The 18,700-nt window shown below is 43.8% G+C and overlaps 1 protein-coding gene across 3 annotated transcripts in view; it reads right to left on the bottom strand.

Moving 5' to 3' along the window:
- Nucleotides 1–18,700, bottom strand: part of ELMO1 (engulfment and cell motility 1) — a 606,322-nt gene that overhangs the window by 547,157 nt on the left and 40,465 nt on the right. For all 3 annotated transcript variants that reach the window (XM_070726295.1, XM_070726294.1, XM_070726296.1), the window contains exon 3: nucleotides 8,026–8,066. In XM_070726295.1, coding sequence (XP_070582396.1) covers nucleotides 8,026–8,066 — 41 coding nt within the window. The remainder of the gene's footprint in view (nucleotides 1–8,025; nucleotides 8,067–18,700) is intronic.

The following is an 18,700-nucleotide window of genomic DNA, read 5'->3' as shown; positions in this document are numbered from 1 at the left end:
AAAATGTGTACAGAAAAGAGAATTTTATGAACAACTTTTTCCTCCCCTTCCCCAAATAAATAAGTAAGTAAGTAAGTAAGTAAGTAAGTAAGTAAGTAAGTAAGTAAGTAAGTAAGTAAGTAAACAAACAAACAAACACATCCTTACCTAAAGAAAGAAATAAACCTTTCTGGTTTCTAGTTCAAAATAGGCATTGGATACTCACCTGAATGCCTCTTCTCATGCATAGAACAGAGACAGTAGTCACATGGATAAGCTTGCTATCTTAGCCAATCAGGATCAAGCTTCAAGTCTTTAAAAGCACTGCCGGATCCATACCTTTTGCAGATTTCATGAATCCAATGACTTGGCTCATATTGGCTTTCGACTCTCAGCCAGGTGAGAAGGAAAGAGAATGAAAAGTGATAACAGAAGAGATATCATATAATTAGGGAGGAAGGTGAGTAGTGTCTCCATTTCACGCATGAGAACAGGTGTTCAGGTGAGTATCCAACGCCTATTCCCCATGCTGGCAAATGGAGCAAGTAGTCACGTGGGACATATCCAAGAGACATGTCCCAATAGGGAGGATAAACATTAGAGGTCATGAGTTACAATATTCTGGAGGACCCTCCTGCCAGTGGAGGTGTACATCAATCTTGTAATGCCTGATAAATGAGTTGGGAGAAGACCAGGTGGCTGCTCTGCAAATTTCTTCTAAGAGGGTTTGGGTAGCCCAAGCCACTGATGTTGCTGCACTACATGCGGAGTGTGCTGTAATGCCCCAGGGGATTGGCATAGAAGCTGATTCATATGCTCTGGCAATGGCATTTCTAATCCACCTGCCTAAAATAGTAGAAGAGATCTTGGTTCCTAGAGATCGTGGGTGATAGGCAATGAAGAGAGCCTTTAACTTCCTAATAGCCTTGGTCTGTTCGATGTAGATCTTTAGTGCTCTGGTTATATTTGATGCCATGTGATGATCAGATGATGGTTAGGTCTAGAGATGAAGGATGGTACAGAGATTTCCTGAGTTCTGTGGTACATAGTGTTAACCTTTGGAAGGAATGTGGGATCCAATCTGATTATCACCTTGTCTGGGTGAAATTAGCAAAGGTCCTGTCTGATGGATAGTGCTGCCAGTTCTGAAATCCATTGAGCTGAGGTGATAGTGACCAGGAATGCAACCTTACATGAAAGGTATCTCAGACAAGCCTCTCTGATCAGCTCATAAGGATGAGAGGTAAGTGACGAGAGAACTCGAGTTAAGTCCCAGGTTGGATATCAGTGGATGGTTGGGGGGCAGATGTTAGCTATTCCCTTAATGAGTTCCTGAATTGCAGGGAAGCTCCAAAGCAGCTCTCCTCTCGGATCTGCAATAACTGAGGATAGAACTTCTATTTGTCTGCGTAGCATGTTGGCAGAGAGACCCACGTGAAAACCACGCATCAGGAAGGTGACAATTCATGGGAGAGGAATATGAATAGGTGAGAGACCTTTCGCTAAACACCATTCTCTGAACTTGGTCCAGGAGTGGCCATAAATACGGTTGGCTGAAGGTCTTCTAGAAGCCCACATCACCATTATGGCATCTGGATTGTAGTCTTGAAACTCTAGATCCCTCCAGATAACTTCCATGAGGTCAGATGGAACCAGTTGGGATCCGGGTAAAAGGATGCTCCCTGTTGCAGCATGTCAACCGAAATGGGGAGCCGTCAAGATGGAGAGTGTTTGAAGGTCTGTGAACCAAGTGAATCTTGGTCAGTGTGGTGTAATTACAATGATTTAGGCTTCTTCCCAAATTACCTTCTGAATGAGGTTCAGTAACGTTGGAATCGGAGGGAAGGCATAAAGGAGTTCTGGGGCTATGGGCGCCTCAAAGCGTTGGTTGCTTCCATTCCCGCTTCTGGGAACTGGGAGAAAAAGTGGGGAAGTTGGGAATTAGTTGCAGCCATGAGGAGGTCAACTACTGGGTGTCCGAAGTGCAGGCAGATTTGGTTGAAAGGGGCTGGGAGAAGTCTCTATTCCCCAAGGTCCAGAGTCTGATGGGATAGTCAATCTGCTTGGAGATTCAGCTTCCCTGAGATATGGTCTGACAAGAGAGATTGCAGGTGTCTCTCTGCCCATAGACCCAATCTCATGGACTCCAGCATCAGGGCTCTGGGCCGCGTCCCGTCTTGATTGCTATGTTGTCTGTGAGGACTAGTATATGTTTGCCCTCTAATTGACATCAAAAGTGTTTCAGAGCTAGGAGCACAGCTCTGAGTTCTAACCAATTGATTAGACATTGGAACTCTGCTAGTGACCATGTCCCCTGAGCTACCACACCTGCAGTATATGCTCTCCATCTTAACAAGCTAGCGTCTGTTGTAACGATCGTCTGTTTTGGGATCTTGGAGATGGCGGGCAAGAGCCACCATGAGAGTGACGTCATCACAGATTGGGGGATCTGGATGATGTGACCTGGTGTGCTTTGTCCAGATTTCTGAAAAGGCAACAGTAACCACTGAAGGTCCTTGGCATATAACCTGGCCCAGGGGGTGATCCCTACTCAGGAGATCATCTTGCCTAGAAGGGAGGAGAGGAGGGCGATAGGTGCCTTCCTTGAGGCTTTTATTTGATGGTTTAATTCCCTAATGCTGTTCTATCTATCTTGTGACAGGGAAAGTAGAGTTTGAACTGAGACTATTTTGGTTCCTAGATGCTGGAGAACCATTGTGGAACTTTTGGAGAGGTTAATAGAGAAACCATGGTTCTGAAGGATATCCATGGTGGTCTGGAGACTACCTGGGTGCAGGTGGTGCAATGCCTGGGTGCATTCCCGTGAAGAAGATTGCACTAGGATGTCATCCAAGTAGCATTGTATATGAATGGGCAAGGTCCTTATATGAGCTGCTAGTGCTACTAAAGGTTTAATAAATACCTGGGAGACAGAAGAGAGACCAAGGCAGGGCCCTATATTGGAAGTGAGAGCCCATAAATGCAAATCTAAGAAATTGTCTGTGGCCCTTACAAATAGGAATGTGTAAGCATGCCTCTGTTAAATCCATAAAGTCTCCTTTGTGAAGAGAGGCTAGGATTGAAGCCAGGGAATGCATCTTGAATCTCCTATATTTGATAAACTGGTTCAATCTTTTTAATTCTAATATGGCTCTCCATCCCCCTGAGGCCTTGGGTACTACAAAGAGGATAGAGTAAAACCCCTTTGGATGGTCCTAATAGAGATGAGGTGGTTAATGGCCTCTTACATAAGAGACTGGGACCTTTGGTTTAGAGGGACCAGACAGGCTACAAAAAACTTGGGGGGAATACGCAAGAATTCTAGGGAGAGACCCCTTTGGACCGTAGGTAAGATCCAGGGATCATTGCAGGAGTTCTGCCACACTGAAAGAAACCAAGCAAGGTGACCCCCTATGGGAATAACTACCTGATTACCACCTTGATCATTTGTAGGGTCTAAAGGACTGGTTTCCTCTGTGACCTCTGTTGGAGCTGCTCCTGGTCCCACAATCTGTTTGGTGACAGAAATGGGGGGTATACTGACCTGAAGTTTTGGTAGGAAATAATTCTGGTCAGATTGATGACCAGAATTATATATGGAGGTAGTTTTCTTAATGGTAGGGCCTAGAATTTTCCTCTTGTTGGCAGTTTCAGTGAGGAGAGGGTCTAGAAAGTCATCAAAGAGACCCTTGTGTTTAAGAGGACCTACTGTCAATTGCCACTTTTGGCATACTTTTGCCACAGTTTGAGCCAATGAAGCCTTCTGGCCACTAACTGATGCTGCAATGGATTTGGCTGAGAAACAGGAGGCTTGTAACATGGCATCCACCACATATTGGGCTGAAGCAAATATTTTGTTGAGGTCCTGTTGGCCTCTGAGTTTGTCTGGTAGAGTATGGTGTTGAATTTGTTGCAACCACAGCAGAATAGCTCTGGCAAAGAAGGATGTCAAAGAGGAAGCCTTGATGGCCAATGCATCTGCTAGGTGGCTTTTCTTCAACATCTGTTCAAGCCTACGGTCTTTGGCTTTCATCACTTCCTCAGTCTCACCAGGCATGGCAGCAGCCAAGTGAAGTTATTTGATTGGTTCATCCACCTTGGAAATGGCAATGAGATTTTCATAGGAGGGTACTACCTTGTAAAAAAAATTATCACTGGAAAAAGGTGCAGGCCCTGCCACTGGTGAGTGCATCTCGGAAGAGTTGATGCATAGGGGCCTCCGAGAAAAAGGGCTAAGTCTCTTGTTTCATGGTTGTTGAGGCTGTTTTTTTGGGATCATGGGTGTCTAGACCCATGGCAATCTGGGCCTTGTGTAGAAGAGATTTGAAAACATGGCAGGGAAATATGGTAGAGGATATTGGAACATTGGCAGGAACATCTTCGTCCTCTGAGATCCCCTGAAAGGGATCCTCCCTGATCAGGGGATCCTCTCCTTCTTCCTCTTCATCCATGTCCTCCTCAGAGGACCCCTTGGATGATTGGGGCTCCAGCCTGCTTCTCCTGGAAGGAGGGGAGGGGGAGGTCTAGGTGCTCTGGCGATGGAGGATGAAGAGATAGATGGCAAATTGACAGCTGGCAGATTGACAGATTAGTCTGTCCCCAAGAGCCTGATCATGCTTCCATGATCATGGCTTGGAAATCAGGCGAGATTTGAGGGCAGGACTAGGAGGGGAGAGGTTCAGACTCTGGGTCATGAGCTATCTCTGACACTGCAGGGGGAACCTGCATGGCCTCCTGTCCTTCAACCCCTGAACCCCAAAGATCAGACGGATGTCTGATCATATTGGGTTCATCTAGAGCAGGGGTGGGCAATTAAGTTTGCCATAGGGTTGCATGAGAAATTGGGATGGTTTTAGAGGGCTGGACTAATATAATTAACTCCTTCCTTCCTCCCTTCCTCCATTTCTCCTTCCTTCCTTCCTTCCTTCCCTTCCTTCTGTTTCTTCTTCCTTCCCTCCATTCCCAGTCTTCCAATTCTCTCTCTGCTCCCCAACCTGATTTCCCCCCACTAGGAGTGGGAGAGGCTCCACCACGAATTCCCAAAGAAGGTTACGTCAACTTACAGGAAAGGTGGAGACGGCGAGGCGAGAGCTCCAGTTAGACAGCGCCGCCAGCCGAGCATCAGACATGATGTGACTGCCGCTTTTTTGTTTTTTGCTTCTGCGTGCAGGTGGCGATGCCGTCTAACTCCACTGTGCGGCTTTTGGAAATGCCGCGCGGCTTTTGGTTTTTGCCTGACCTCCATGGGCCGGTCACGTAGAGTGGGTGGTCTGCATCCGGCCCCCAGGCCGCATCTTACCCAGGTCTGATCTAGAGCTAGGTTTGATTCCTCTGTACTAGGCTGACCCGAGGATGCTGTTCTGTCAGGGGATTGGTCTTGTGCCTGTACCCTTAGCCTTTAGCTGATTTATCATGCCGCTTTTGTAAGGCTTTATCTCTCTGTTTCTCTGCTCTGGTGGGGTTAGAATATGTTATAGCCTTGTTAAGAGCTGAGGAGGAATGGGGCCAAAAAGGATCAGACTCCTCCTCCAAAGTCTTATGAGTACATTACGAAATCTTATTAGTATATTTTCTCTCTGTGGGATGCTGCTTAGAATTCTTGGATGCCATGAAGACTATCAATTAGATCCAGAAGGCAAGGCAAGAATTACAGGTTGCTAAGCCCAAGCCTCTGGTCCTAGAGGCCTCTGTACCTCCTATTCCCCTGGAGACTCTACGGGAAAGATGTTTAGAAAGTCCAGGAAACCTAGGCACCTGAGATCTGTTCTGGTTTCTGGTAGAAATTTAGCAATTACAAATAACTCTTATTAAATGCATTATATCATGAATAAAGAAACTCCATTTATTTCTCTGCTTGTCTGGAATTCAAACACATTTCATACAGGCACTTGGTCCGTTATCTCCTTTAACTGCATTTCTCACATTCCTTCTCCTCCTCCACTTAACAAGATTTATTTTCCTAGCAGCATGATTTCTAAAACAGCAGCCCTGACTGTTAATCAACACAGAATACTTTTGCTTACTTGAGAGCGGCAAGAAAAACATCCATTTTTCTCTTCCGCAACGTTGAAACTCCACCTTTCTTCCCCATTGACCCCCTGACGTGCCAAATACATCACTACAGTATTTAACCCATTCCTCTCCTTAATATCTTCTTCCAGACACCTGTTCTCTATGTTTTTGGGCCCTTCTGAATTTAGGGTTAACCCAGCGAACGTCTGATTCTCCCTCACTAGATCCTGAACTCATAGCCCCATCCTGTGGCTGGCCTCCCACCTGTTCTACTCCCTGTAACCCTGGGCCCCCCACTAATTCATAAACACTATCTGAATCCGAGTCCTCAATATCTTCATCATCCTCCAACTGACCAGGAATATGTACAACAAGATCTAATAAAGCTCTAGTGATCTTGGAGTGTAATATAAAGAAACAGAATCCCACAAGGGGCATAGTACAGGAGTGTGGTGTCGAGCAGAGCTGCGACTTGCTCAGCGCTGTGCAGAGCTGGTGCAAAACGGTCCACATGATTGCAACCATTGGCACTAATGGCATTATTTTTTTGGTGCGATTTGGACCTAATTGCAAAATAAAGCAAAACTCCAATTCAGAAAATTAAAATGGATGGCCCTGCAGACTGGATAAGGAATTTGTCCTGAGAATGTGATAGTGGCCACAATGTTAATTGGGGTGGAGCTGCAATGCTGCGGCGGTTTGTAGGCCCTTTAAAAAGCTACCAGAATGAAAACGAGGGGGGGGAAGACTTGCTTACCTTGAAGATTGCAATTCACTGTTAAGGAATGCAACTGAAGCATGTTTTCCACCCCAGGAAAGGGGGGGGGAGTGGAGGGGGGAGGAAAAAAGTGAGTCCCTTTAAATACTGCATTAAACCTATCATGTGGTTGTTGCTGTTTTAGATCTTCGGCTGAATTTGGAGCCACCTAGTGGAAAAGCTACAGAGCAGCACCAAGAACGAAGAAAGGAAAAGGGAGGTGGGAAAGGAGTTTGAGGCTTAGAATGAGAGGAAGCCAACAATAAGTCCTGCTAGAAGAAAGATTGAGAGAAGTCTAGGAAAGGGGGGGGGGGGATCCAGCAGTGCTTTTCAAGACTTGAAGCTTGATCCTGATTGTAATAGCGAACTTACTCACATGACTATTGTCTCCGTTTGCCAGCATGGAGAACATTAGGATATCTAAGCTTTATTGGTACTGCTCATGAAAGCAGAAGCATACAGGCTGTGAGCAACAACAGACGTATATATATAACTTGGCCATTTTGAAATATATTAAACTAGGATTTATGGTTTGTTAGATCTAAACAATATACTACTCTCTCACCTTCTCCCCAAATTGGAAACGAAAGTGTATATTCCCCTCTTATTACACTTTCATAAAGTTAACACAAAACAGAAGATCACATATAACAGATCTATTTTTCTTAATGCCAGCTTTGGCAATAAATTTATGTTTAAAATATTTCACCTTCCACTTCTCAAAAGAATCCCTATAAGATTTAATGGAATAATATATATAAGTCCAAAAATATAGCTAGCTGTCAGTGTGGGCAGCACTCTGAGTCACCTTGATTCCATCACTATAATAGTGTAAAATAATCCCCAATACTACGGGTAATTGAACAAACTGCTTTTTAAGGCTACACATAAATATCAGATTCCAACTCAATCATAACGTTTATTGGATAACCTCAGAAGTTATGTTTCTTTTTTTATCTAACATAACTTTTAGGGATGTGTAGCACATTGGGAAACATTTTGGATACATATGTAATGAATTCTGTAGATTTCTCCCCTGGCCACTTTCAAAACTAAAGAAAGGCAGCTGAAGCCCAAACTCAAAATGTTTTTCCATTTTACCCAATACAATAAAAATTATGTTCATCTTAATATAAGAAAAGAAACTGAATGTATAAAGCAATAGCAGTATGAATTCCTTAATATGAGATGGCTGAAATAATCACAAAGAGGATTAAATTTATTATGTGCAGTGAAATTGGGAATTATAAAAATAACAGTAGAAAAACAGAACTTACCCATCACAGACTTCTTTGATGATTGCACTCAGTGGCTTTTTCTGAGCATAAAAAAGAGGGCAAATATCATTTATATGCCTATTGCAACATAACCTACCATGCACATTTGCAATATGAAATAAATTTTAACTTATTTTAGTTAATTAGTACTTTTAAAATATTTCATTCTAATAATATATCATTCTTTATTTATTTATTTATTTGTTTGTTTGTTTGTTTGTTGGTTGGTTGGTTGGTTGGTTGGTTGGTTGGTTGGTTGGTTGGTTGGTTGGTTGGTTGGTTGGTTGATAATATATGCTATCAATTCTCTGCTGAAGATATTGATCTAAATGGTCTAATTAAATAAAGCAAGTTAACATACAGAATAACAGTTGGAAGGAATCTTAGAAGTCTTCAATCCCCTGCTTAAGGAAGAACATATACATGAATATTTACATATACATGCATATGCATATACACATATACATTTATATATATTAAATATACAATTATAAACATTTTAAAAAGATACTTTATTATAGAAGTCTTCATCAAGACTTCAGACACTCCAGATATTTGGGATTATAATTCCTATCAACTAGATACAGCATTTTCAGGTAAGCTGGGTATAATGGAAGTAGTCATATCTCTTGAAAGGAGGGAGGTTCAAATCTAGAACTAAGATTTCAACTAAGTCCTAGTTCAAATTTGACATTACTATGCAAATTTAAAATAAGCAGACCTTATAGATTCAGACATCACTGAACTGTATCAGCATGGCCATTTGCAGAATCATAATGCAGTCTAAATTTTCACACTAGAGAAAGGTGTGGGCAAGCACCGCAGTTACACAGAGTTCCCCACACTCCACAGGAGAATCCCAAATCCATTGGAGCCAGGCCAGAACTGTCTTGTAGGGGCGGTGAAGAAGGGGACATTGTCGGCAATCTGTTTGGAGTTGGCATACCCCACAGAGAGTCGATTTAGGGCCCTCAAATAATGGCAGTGGAAACTGGCTTATCCAAGATGATGATTTAAAATGGACAGCTTGTGACTTTGTAGCATACATGGAAGATTTTGTGATTTGGTGGAGGGAGACTTTCCATTACAAACAGAGTTTGCTGAACTTTTAAAATTGGAGGACAGGGATCTCATAAATATGGAGGGAATTAATCAGGTGGAAGTGATAGAAATGTTTAAAGAATTATTGGAAGGATGACAAATATCCAGTGCAAAATGTATTGATTGATAAAATATACAGGTGTTATGCCGCACTTCACGTTACGAGCCCCAATTAAGTCCAAAGTGTAAATTCAAACACACACTGTTGTAAAGTAAACAAAGAGTCGGTTTATCAACAGAAAAATATTGTACACACGCACTTTAAATCAGCCAAAGTGCTCTTCCACAAACCATGAGCCTGCAATGCTGTGAAAAGCAAAAACAAAAGCAGAGCAGATAAAGGCAGCTGTGAAGATGTCACAGCCACACATACCAAGAGTCCTCAAGCTGTGCTTACCTGTGAAATGTTCAAAAAGGTCCTTGTAAATCCTGAAGCAGTTCAAAAGCAAACAGCACTCCTCTCTCACCAAACAGGTAATTTCCCACGCACGCTCTCAGTGACGCTGGCAATTTATCAGCAGCCCCATTAGCCTAATTGCCCCAGCCGCATAATACTTGCACAGTTGTTCCCTCTTTCTCATAAACCTGCACCTGCGAGCATCTATAAATCCCTCTTCCTCCGAGTCTAATGATGATGATGACTCATTAATGGGGTAATTAGCTAATGGGCTGCCTGTAACTACCTCATCATCCAATCCTGCTTCACTCCCAGAATCTTCCCTTGACACAGAAGCTTCACTGTCTGAAGCTGTTGGCAGTAAATAACGTGAGGATTTTCCCAAACCAACCCCCCACAGTCCTTGGAGCAGGAGCTGGACCAGAGCCAACCGCAACACCATGCTGTTGCGACCTCTCTGTGGCACTAGACCCCGGAGAGCTCCTTGGTTTACCGAGGAGCTCCGAGAGTTGAAATGCCAGAAGAAACATCTAGAGAAGCGATGGAGGAAGAGTAAATCCAAATCCGACCGAACACTTGTAAGAGCTCACATTAAGACTTACAAAGTGGCGCTCAAGGCGGCAAGATCCGCGTATCATGCCGCCTTGATTGTATCAGCGGAATCCCGGCCGGTCACTCTGTTTAGGTTAACCCGCTCCCTTCTGAATGAGGGGGGAGTTGGGGAGCCCTTGCAGAGCAGTGCCAAGGAGTTTAACTCATTTTTCGCTGATAAAGTTGCTCAGATCCGGGCGGACCTCGACTCCAATTGGATAGCAGTGTCAGCTGACAATAAGTCAGTTGAAGTGACTGGGGCCCCTCCTTGTCCATCTGTCTGGGGGGATTTTGACTTGGTGACACCTGATCAATTGTTCAAGGCCATTGGAGCTGTGAATTCCACCACCTGTTTACTGGATCCGTGTCCCTCTTGGTTAGTTTTGGCCAGCCGAGAGGTGAAACAGAGCTGGGTCCAGGAGATTGTCAACGCTTCTTTGGGGAGGGGGTCTTTCCTGGCTCCTTATAAGACGGCACTTGTGCGCCCCTTCCTCAAGAAGCCTTCTCTGGGCGCAGCAGTGTTTAATAACTACAGTCCAGTCTCCAACCTCCCCTTTATGGGGAAGATTGTTGAGAAGGTGGTGTAACTCCAACTCCAGTGGTCCTTGGAAGAAGCCTATTATCTAGGCCCTCAACAGTCAGGATTAAAGCCCGGCTAGAGCACGGAAACTGCTTTGGTCGCGCTGATGGATGATCTCTGGTGGGCCCAGGACAGGGGCTTGTCCTCTGTCCTGGTGCTTCTTGACCTCTCAGCAGCTTTCGATACCATCGACCATGGTATCCTTTTGCGCCGGCTGGAGGGGTTGGGAGTGGGAGGCGCTGTTCTTCAGTGGTTCTCCTCCTACCTCTCTGGTCGGTCGTAGTCGGTGTTAGTGGGGGGGTCAGAAATCGACCTCTAGGTTTCTCCCTTGTGGGGTGCCTCAGGGGTCGGTCCTCTCCCCCCTGCTATTTAATATCTACCTGAAACCGCTGGGTGAGATCATGCAAGGGCATGGGGTGAGGTATCATCAGTATACTGATGATACCCAGTTATACATCGCCACCCCATGCCCAGTCAGCGAAGCAGTGGAAGTGATGTGTCGGTGCCTGGAGGCTGTTGGGGTCTGAATGGGTGTCAACAAGCTCAAACTCAACCCTGACAAGACGGAGTGGCTGTGGGTTTTGCCTCCCAAGGACAATTCCATCTGTCCATCCATTACCTTGGGGGAAAATTATTGACCCCCTCAGAGAGGGTCCGCAACTTGGGCGACCTCCTCAATCCACAGCTAACATTGGAATATCATATTTCAGCTGTGGCGAGGAGAGCATTTGCCCAGGTTCGCCTGGTGCACCAGTTGCAGCCCTATTTGGACAGGGAGTCATTGCTTACAGTCGCTCATGCCCTCATCACCTCGAGGTTCAACTACTGCAACGCTCTCTACATGGGGCTACCTTTGAAAAGTGTTCAGAAACTTCAGATCGTGCAGAATGCGGTCGCCAGAGCTATCATGGGGCTTCCCAGATTTGCCCATGTCTCTCCAACACTCCGTGGCTTGCACTGGCTGCCGATCAGTTTCCGGTTGCAATTCAAAGTGTTGGTAATGACCTTTAAAGCCCTACATGGCATTGGAGCAGAATACCTCTGGAACCGCTTTCTGCTGCATGAATCCCAGCGGCCGATAAGGTCCCACAGATTTGGCCTTCTCTGGGTCCCATCGACTAAAGAATGTCGTTTGGTGGGCCCCAGGGGAAGAGTCTTCTCTGTGGCAGCCCTGGCCCTCTGGAATCAACTCCCCCCAGAGATTAGAACTGCCCCCACCCTCCTTGTCTTTCACAAATTACTTAAGACCCAACTGTATCACCAGGCATGGGGGAATTGGGACACCTCCCCCAGGCTTTTATATTTTTATGTATGGTATGTGTGTGTTGCATGGTTTTTAAATGATGTGGTTTTTAGATGTTTTTTAATATTAGATTTGTTTACATTGTAACACTTATTATTATTGTTGTGAGCCATCCCGAGTCTTCGGAGAGGGGCGGCATACTAATAATAATAATAATAATAATAATAATAATAATAATAACAACAACAATAATAATATTATCATTATTATTATTATTATTATTATTATTATTATTATTATTATTATTATACAGAAATGGACAAATTACTAATAGAAGTAAAAGGACTTAGATAAGGTTTGGCGAAATGGTACAACTAGATGGGAAAAAATAAGAAAACAGCATGACGGTGTGGAAAAGACTAAGAATTGGAACAATGGAAAGATATGATATATTGTAAATAGATATGTGAATTGTTAAGTATGAAATTTGGATGTAGATTTGTGAAAAAAATGTTATGATGTTTAAATATAAAAAAACCTTTAAAAATAAATTAATTAAAAAGAAATATTTAAAGACTGGCTAGACGATTTGAGAAGAATTTGGGCACTTGGAGAAAAAGAAATGGTTAGGAATGAAATTCAAGAGGAACCAAAACTAGAAGAAGATTGTAGAAGAGGAGATGATTAATGAAAACATTGTGACACAAAAGGAGGAAGAAAAGACAAATGGAATCGAAATGAACATCAATCAATGATTATGTTAGTGAATGCTTTGAACAATATCATGAATATAATTATGATTGTTATCTTGAAAATTATGACTATATTGAGAATTGTAATAAGAAAAAAAAGAAGATATTAAAAATGTTTGGGTCAATAACTTTATGGAGACTAATGATAACCAAACAATATATTTAAGAAGGAGAAAAGGAGTTAGGGGAAAGAGTAGACATCGAGATGAGAATAAAAGAAAAAAAGTTAAGAAAAAGAAAAAAGCTAAGGAAGTGGGGATGGAGAAAATATAAATATAAAAAGGAAAAAGTTGACAAATTAAAAGGAAATGGATGATGGGTGTTAGAATATTCTGAAGTTGTTTCCTTGTTTTGATTCCTATCTAAAAGCATTGAATTAGATTTAATAGTGATAAGAAGATGAATTGTTTAGAGTTTGGTATGTGTAATGAACTTAATTATTGGATTACAGTGTATTGTGTTCTTCCCTTATATAATATTAAATACTGGAGGGGTGAATATTGTAGATTTCTGTTTAGTTTTCTTTTTTTCTTTGCCTATCTCTCTTTCTGCTACTCCCTTTGGAATAAACAAATTGTATAAGTTAGTTTTACACAAAATATTTATTACAAGATAAAAGTCAATATTTATTATGTGAAATCTCAAATTATTAATTGAGCTAAAATAATATAACAAAGACAACAAATGAATTACTTGATTCATATATTTAGCATATTTTGTTAAGAGTTTTGTTCCTTTTTACATAAGATAAACATTGTTTAGATATAGGAAGGAGTAGAAATTAATGGTTGATCAAATTTGGACTTAATATTTACTGAGATAGAAATGATTTTTATGAATGAGATCTGGGTAAATGAAAAATTTGAAATTTACTATATGGAAGTTTGAACAAATTAACTGATTTGGAATAATATATGAAACTTTGAGGATTACGGTACAGTGATCCCTCGAGTTTCGCGATCTCGATCTTCGCGAAACGCTATATCGCGATTTTTCAGAAAATATTAATTAAAAAATACTCCACTCTTCTCTCTCTCTCTTTCTTCCTCTCTCTCACTCTCTTCCTTCCTTTCTCATCTCTTTCTTTCTTTCCTTCTCTCTCTTTCTCTGTCTCTCCCTCTCTTGCTCTCCCTCTTTTTCTCACTTTCCCTCTCTCGTGCACCGAGCGGCGGGCAGGCGGGCAGGCAGGCAGCGGACAAGCGGCGGGCGGACAAGCGGCGGGCGGACAAGCGGCGGGCGGACAAGCGGCGGGCGGACAAGCGGCGGGCGGACAAGCGGCGGGCAGGCGGGCAGGCAGGCGGCGGACAAGCGGCGGGTGCGGCAGCAGCGAGGAGCCAAAGATCGGGGTTTCCCCTTTGCAGATCAGCTGCTGGGCGGCGGAAGGAACCTTCCCTGGGCCAGGTGCGGAAGTAAAAACACCATCTGCGCATGCGCGGCCATGGAAAAAAGGGCGCGCATGCGCAGATGGTGTTTTTACTTCCGCACCACTATATTGCGAAAAATCGAGTATCGCGAGGGGTCTTGGAACGTAACCCTCGCGATACTCGAGGGATCACTGTAATAAGAAAACTTGAAACATATAATGAATATGAAGATAGGATAATATGTTTAATTATATGTCTAAATGTATCTTAAAGGTATTTAGTTATGATAAAAAAGTGAGCAAGAAAAATAAACATTGAGGAAAGAAATTAAAGAAGAGGGGGTGGGAAAGGAAAAGGAACAAGAAGACAAAACTATTTTTTATTGGAGGCAGCTTTTTGCTTTTGGCGATATATGCCAAGAATAAAGAACTCTTTTTTTCCTATGAGTAAATGCTAAAAACAATAACAATTTTTGGAAGAACCATTGGTGTTTCTTTTTTAAATTTCAACATACAGCATCAATCTGCTAGCTATGAAGTGAGCTAGGATGGAAGACACTCTGGGAAATGTAAAAGAGGGTTGAAAAGAAAGAACAGGGAGAGAGAGAGAGGTAGTGGAGGAGTGAGGGAAGAGTAGGAGATAGAGAGAGAGGGAGGGAAGTACAAGAAAGAACAAGGAGAGGGACAGATTGGAGTTGGGTAAGAGGGTGGAATGAGATATGGACTTTTGAACAACAGATAAAAATGTATGTTATTTGTAATATTGGAAGGTATATACACGTTTCGAGGGTCACCCAGAAAGTAATGCATCCCATTTTTTTCTTCAACAATTATTTATTGAACACAATGAAACTTACACAGGAAAGAATGATGTTTCTTCTACATTCCCTATTTTTCCATGTAATCTCTGTCCTGTTCTCCATGGTAAGAGGAGTTAGCCTCTAAGGATGGGTTTGACCTTAGCCAATAGCCAATCAGGACTGAGTCTAGAAATATATAAATAGCGCCCTCCATCTTACATTCCCCCTCTTTGACTCAGTCCTAGTCCAGGAGACGTGACTTTGCTTCCAGCAATCACTTCAGTCAAGAGTTCTTCTCATCTACTTTTGCCGCCCTTATTCGTGAGTTCCTTCCCCCTGCAAGCTTCTTAAATACCTATCTGGCCTATAGTTGGGTTGAGGCAGACTTTGGATTTTGAATTCCAGTTGTCACTCACTACTCCAGGCAAGAGCCCGCATATTCGTTACTGCTAGATGCCAGCTGCGAGGTAGGGGGAAGTGGGATGAGGCCTGGCTGGGAGAAGATTTGCCTCAAAGAATGGTGGTAATACGGAGCAATAAATCGGGCAGGCCTTAGCTTCAGGAGCTATGGCCACTACATCGGGATAGAGCCCTTAGCACCATTTGTGGTTGCTTAACCCTCCCCAATCAGTCCATGGCCTTTTGTTTCTTTAATCAGGCCTGCAGTTCTTCAAGCCTTCCTACATAGCCTGCCAAAAGGCCAAGGAATCACTGCCACGGCTTTAGGCCAAAGCAATGAAAGCTTCCCTTTTGGAGCTTCAGCTTCTTTAAACCCTTCCGATTACCTGCATGGCACTGAACGAACACTTCTCAGCCCTTTAGTGGCCTGCATCTCTACGGGTCTAGAAGCCGATGCTGATCTATTCTGAAGATCCTCGAGGCTCATGACCAATGTGGTGGCCCACTGGACAGCTGGGCCAAAAACCACTGACCTCCAATGCTTCCCTGAGGTGGCCTGGCCTGCTCCTGCCTGATGCAGCTTTCCTGCTCCCTTCTAAGGCCAGCTAAACATCTGGGCCTCACTCTGGTGTCCCTACTGCTCTCTGAGGCGACCTGGCCCTTCTTCACCGAAAATCATCCTTCGCGGCTTCTTCTGAGACCCACTGAACAGCTGGGACTCGCTCTAACGTCCCGGTGCCCAGCCTCCCAAGTGGCTTACTTGTGGATCGCATGACCTGCAATCCGGGAGGTGGGGTTTCCAGTGACAATCTGGTCTCTTCCTGCCTGCTTCGGCCTTCTCCTCAGCAAAGGCCTAGTTGCAGTCTTGTGGTATGAATTGCAATACAATGCAACGCTTTACATTGCAGCGCAATGAAAGGCAATAGATTGCAACTCTATGCATTGGTAGGCACAGTAAGAATAAACATAAACACAAATGAAATGAAAGATGTTAATTCTCCCTTTGACAGCTCTCTTGAAGACTACTCCGACTAAGGCTGATGAGATTGGTAATTCAGAGGCTACCACCCACAGGTCTACAGTGGACAAGACCATTGCCAATCTGCCACCCACCAGTCACCCTTCCTGTGGCTGTTCGGCTATTGGGTTACAACCTGAGCTTAGTGGCGTAAGTAACAGAAGGACCAGCCGCCAGTCTGACCCATTTCAGCTATGAGGGCAAGGCAGTTTGAGCGCAAGCATAAATATCCCTCTCTCAAGTAAGGGTACGGTTTAGGTAAAGGGACTGGCTGTGACGTCCCAGATCATATAGAGTCTTGATGCGGTCTCACGGCTCATTCTTTACTAGTCAATGGGACTCTTTTTATTGCCTAATATTGATGTTATGATCTCCCTCCCTGGAATCAGATCCCCCTCCCCAGAAGGAGTCATCGTACTTCTCCAGACCTCTCTATCTCAAGGGAAACCTAGGTTGTATTTCCTAAGACCACATAGCTGGTTATCCAGGGTGTCGTCAGAGTATTGACCACAATTATGGGTGACACAGCTATTGCCCAGGCCACCCATGCAGTCAGAGTTCGTCTTGCAAAGGTTGTCATAAGTCAAGGACTAAGTCTGTCCTTCTCTGCAAGGCAGACTTTATTCTATTTTAGTCCTGCTTATTGCTGACAATTGTTTCCTTTGCTAAAAGCAATTAATTAATCAATCAATCCAAGCAATGTATGCCTTGTTTCCTCTGCAGCAGGGGTTTGGATCAGATGACCTCCTGGAGAACTCCCAGTCCCGATTGCTGTACTATTTTTTAACTGTATGTGGAAGCCACCTTCAGTGTTATACTCAAATAGTGGTGCCTTCCTGACCCTGGCTCGTGGTCATCCTCTCTAAATGCTCCTTATTTACTAGGGGCAATACACAGTCACCTGCTCAGGCATGTTCTCTCACATAGTTTCCAGATTAATGGAAATGCTTGTGATGTCATAGTCCAGCCGCACTAAGATCTCAAAGTATTATTGGCTATCATCCAGCTTACATCTCAAACAACGTATGACAGGTCCATTTCGTACAATGCCCATAGGGATTCGCAGTCATGGTGCAGTTTGTACTAAACGCACAATTAGTAGGCTTTTTTGTCCTCGTTTGAGCTCTGGTTTTCCAAGCCATCCCCCATTCAGTCTTACATGCGTGGGCTTTACTCCTCACTCCGGGGGACATGAAGGATAAGTGTTCACCCAGACTACCTTCCTCCTTCCATATTAAGCTGGCCTTCTGGGATCTCTCCATTTTCGATCAATTCCATGTGCAGATGTTTGAGTGATACCAAGGCCAGTTTGATGTCTGTGGAGGAGGTACCGCCCAACATTCCAGTTATGGACAGTTGAATAAATCAACCTTTTCAATGATCCGGTGGTCATCTGATCTGCTGGCCATGTAAACCCTTTTCAGTTCTCCTTTTGAGAGAATACCTAGCTTCCTAGGTAAAACGAATCCATCACCACCAATCATGCGTCCTTGGCACCTTCCTTCTGGCCTTTTGAACCCTTTGCCATGGGTTTGGTCTTTGCCATTCCCTGTTCTCCTTACTCATCAGGAGGGTCCCTTTTCAGGAGACCATCCAGCACCCACTGGACATCCCGGCCACTCGGCAGGTCTCTGGGGAGACCATCTAGTTTAAGCACTTTCCCTTGATTAGGGATTGCTTGCAGTTTTTTCTCCATTTGGCATGCCTTAATAGGCACATAGCATGCCATAGGGCCATGAGGCATACCTTATATTTCCCTTTGGAGTGCAGTATACAAGGAGATCCTTGTCCGTTGGTTGATTTCTCAGAGGGTATTCATATATAGCTCTGGTCTTTTCATTTCTTGATTCTACCCTCCTCCTACACAATTGTATACTACGAGTATCTGTCTTCCTCTCAGACCTTTGGCCCATCATGGGTGTCTTTACTGAGTGTGACTACCTTCACTGCTCCCCTAGAATGCTGGTCATTCATCAGCCATCTTCATCTGGCTGACACTTTTAGGCAACCCCCTTTTCCTCATCTTAGGCGAAACAGGATCTCAGATACCTCGGCTTTTCTTCAGACGCCATCTCGTTCCAATCATTCTGGTAAATGTGGATGGTTCCATTCACCTGGATCACTCATTTGGGAATACTGTTAGACCATCCTTACCTCAGACCAGAAAGATTTCCATCCTGAACATCTCCATTGAGGTTCATGTTAGATTCCCTGGAGCTTAAACTGTTCCTATTCCAATGTAGATTAGTTTTTGAGCATTACCAGTAAGGGTTCCCCTACCGTGTAACATCTGGGCCTGTGTTTTATCCAAAAGTTCTCCAGGGGTTTGGTTCCATTCCAGTGGACTCATAGTTTCCTTCTCAGTCAAGGCCCACTTTCCACGAGATTGGCCAGATACTCCTATAGTATAGTGTGATTGTTGGCGGCCATT

This window comes from Erythrolamprus reginae, chromosome Z (genome assembly GCF_031021105.1).
Source record: "Erythrolamprus reginae isolate rEryReg1 chromosome Z, rEryReg1.hap1, whole genome shotgun sequence".
In the NCBI taxonomy this organism is placed as follows: Eukaryota; Metazoa; Chordata; class Lepidosauria; order Squamata; family Dipsadidae; genus Erythrolamprus; species Erythrolamprus reginae.
This window is presented reverse-complemented; position numbering and strand designations above follow the sequence as displayed.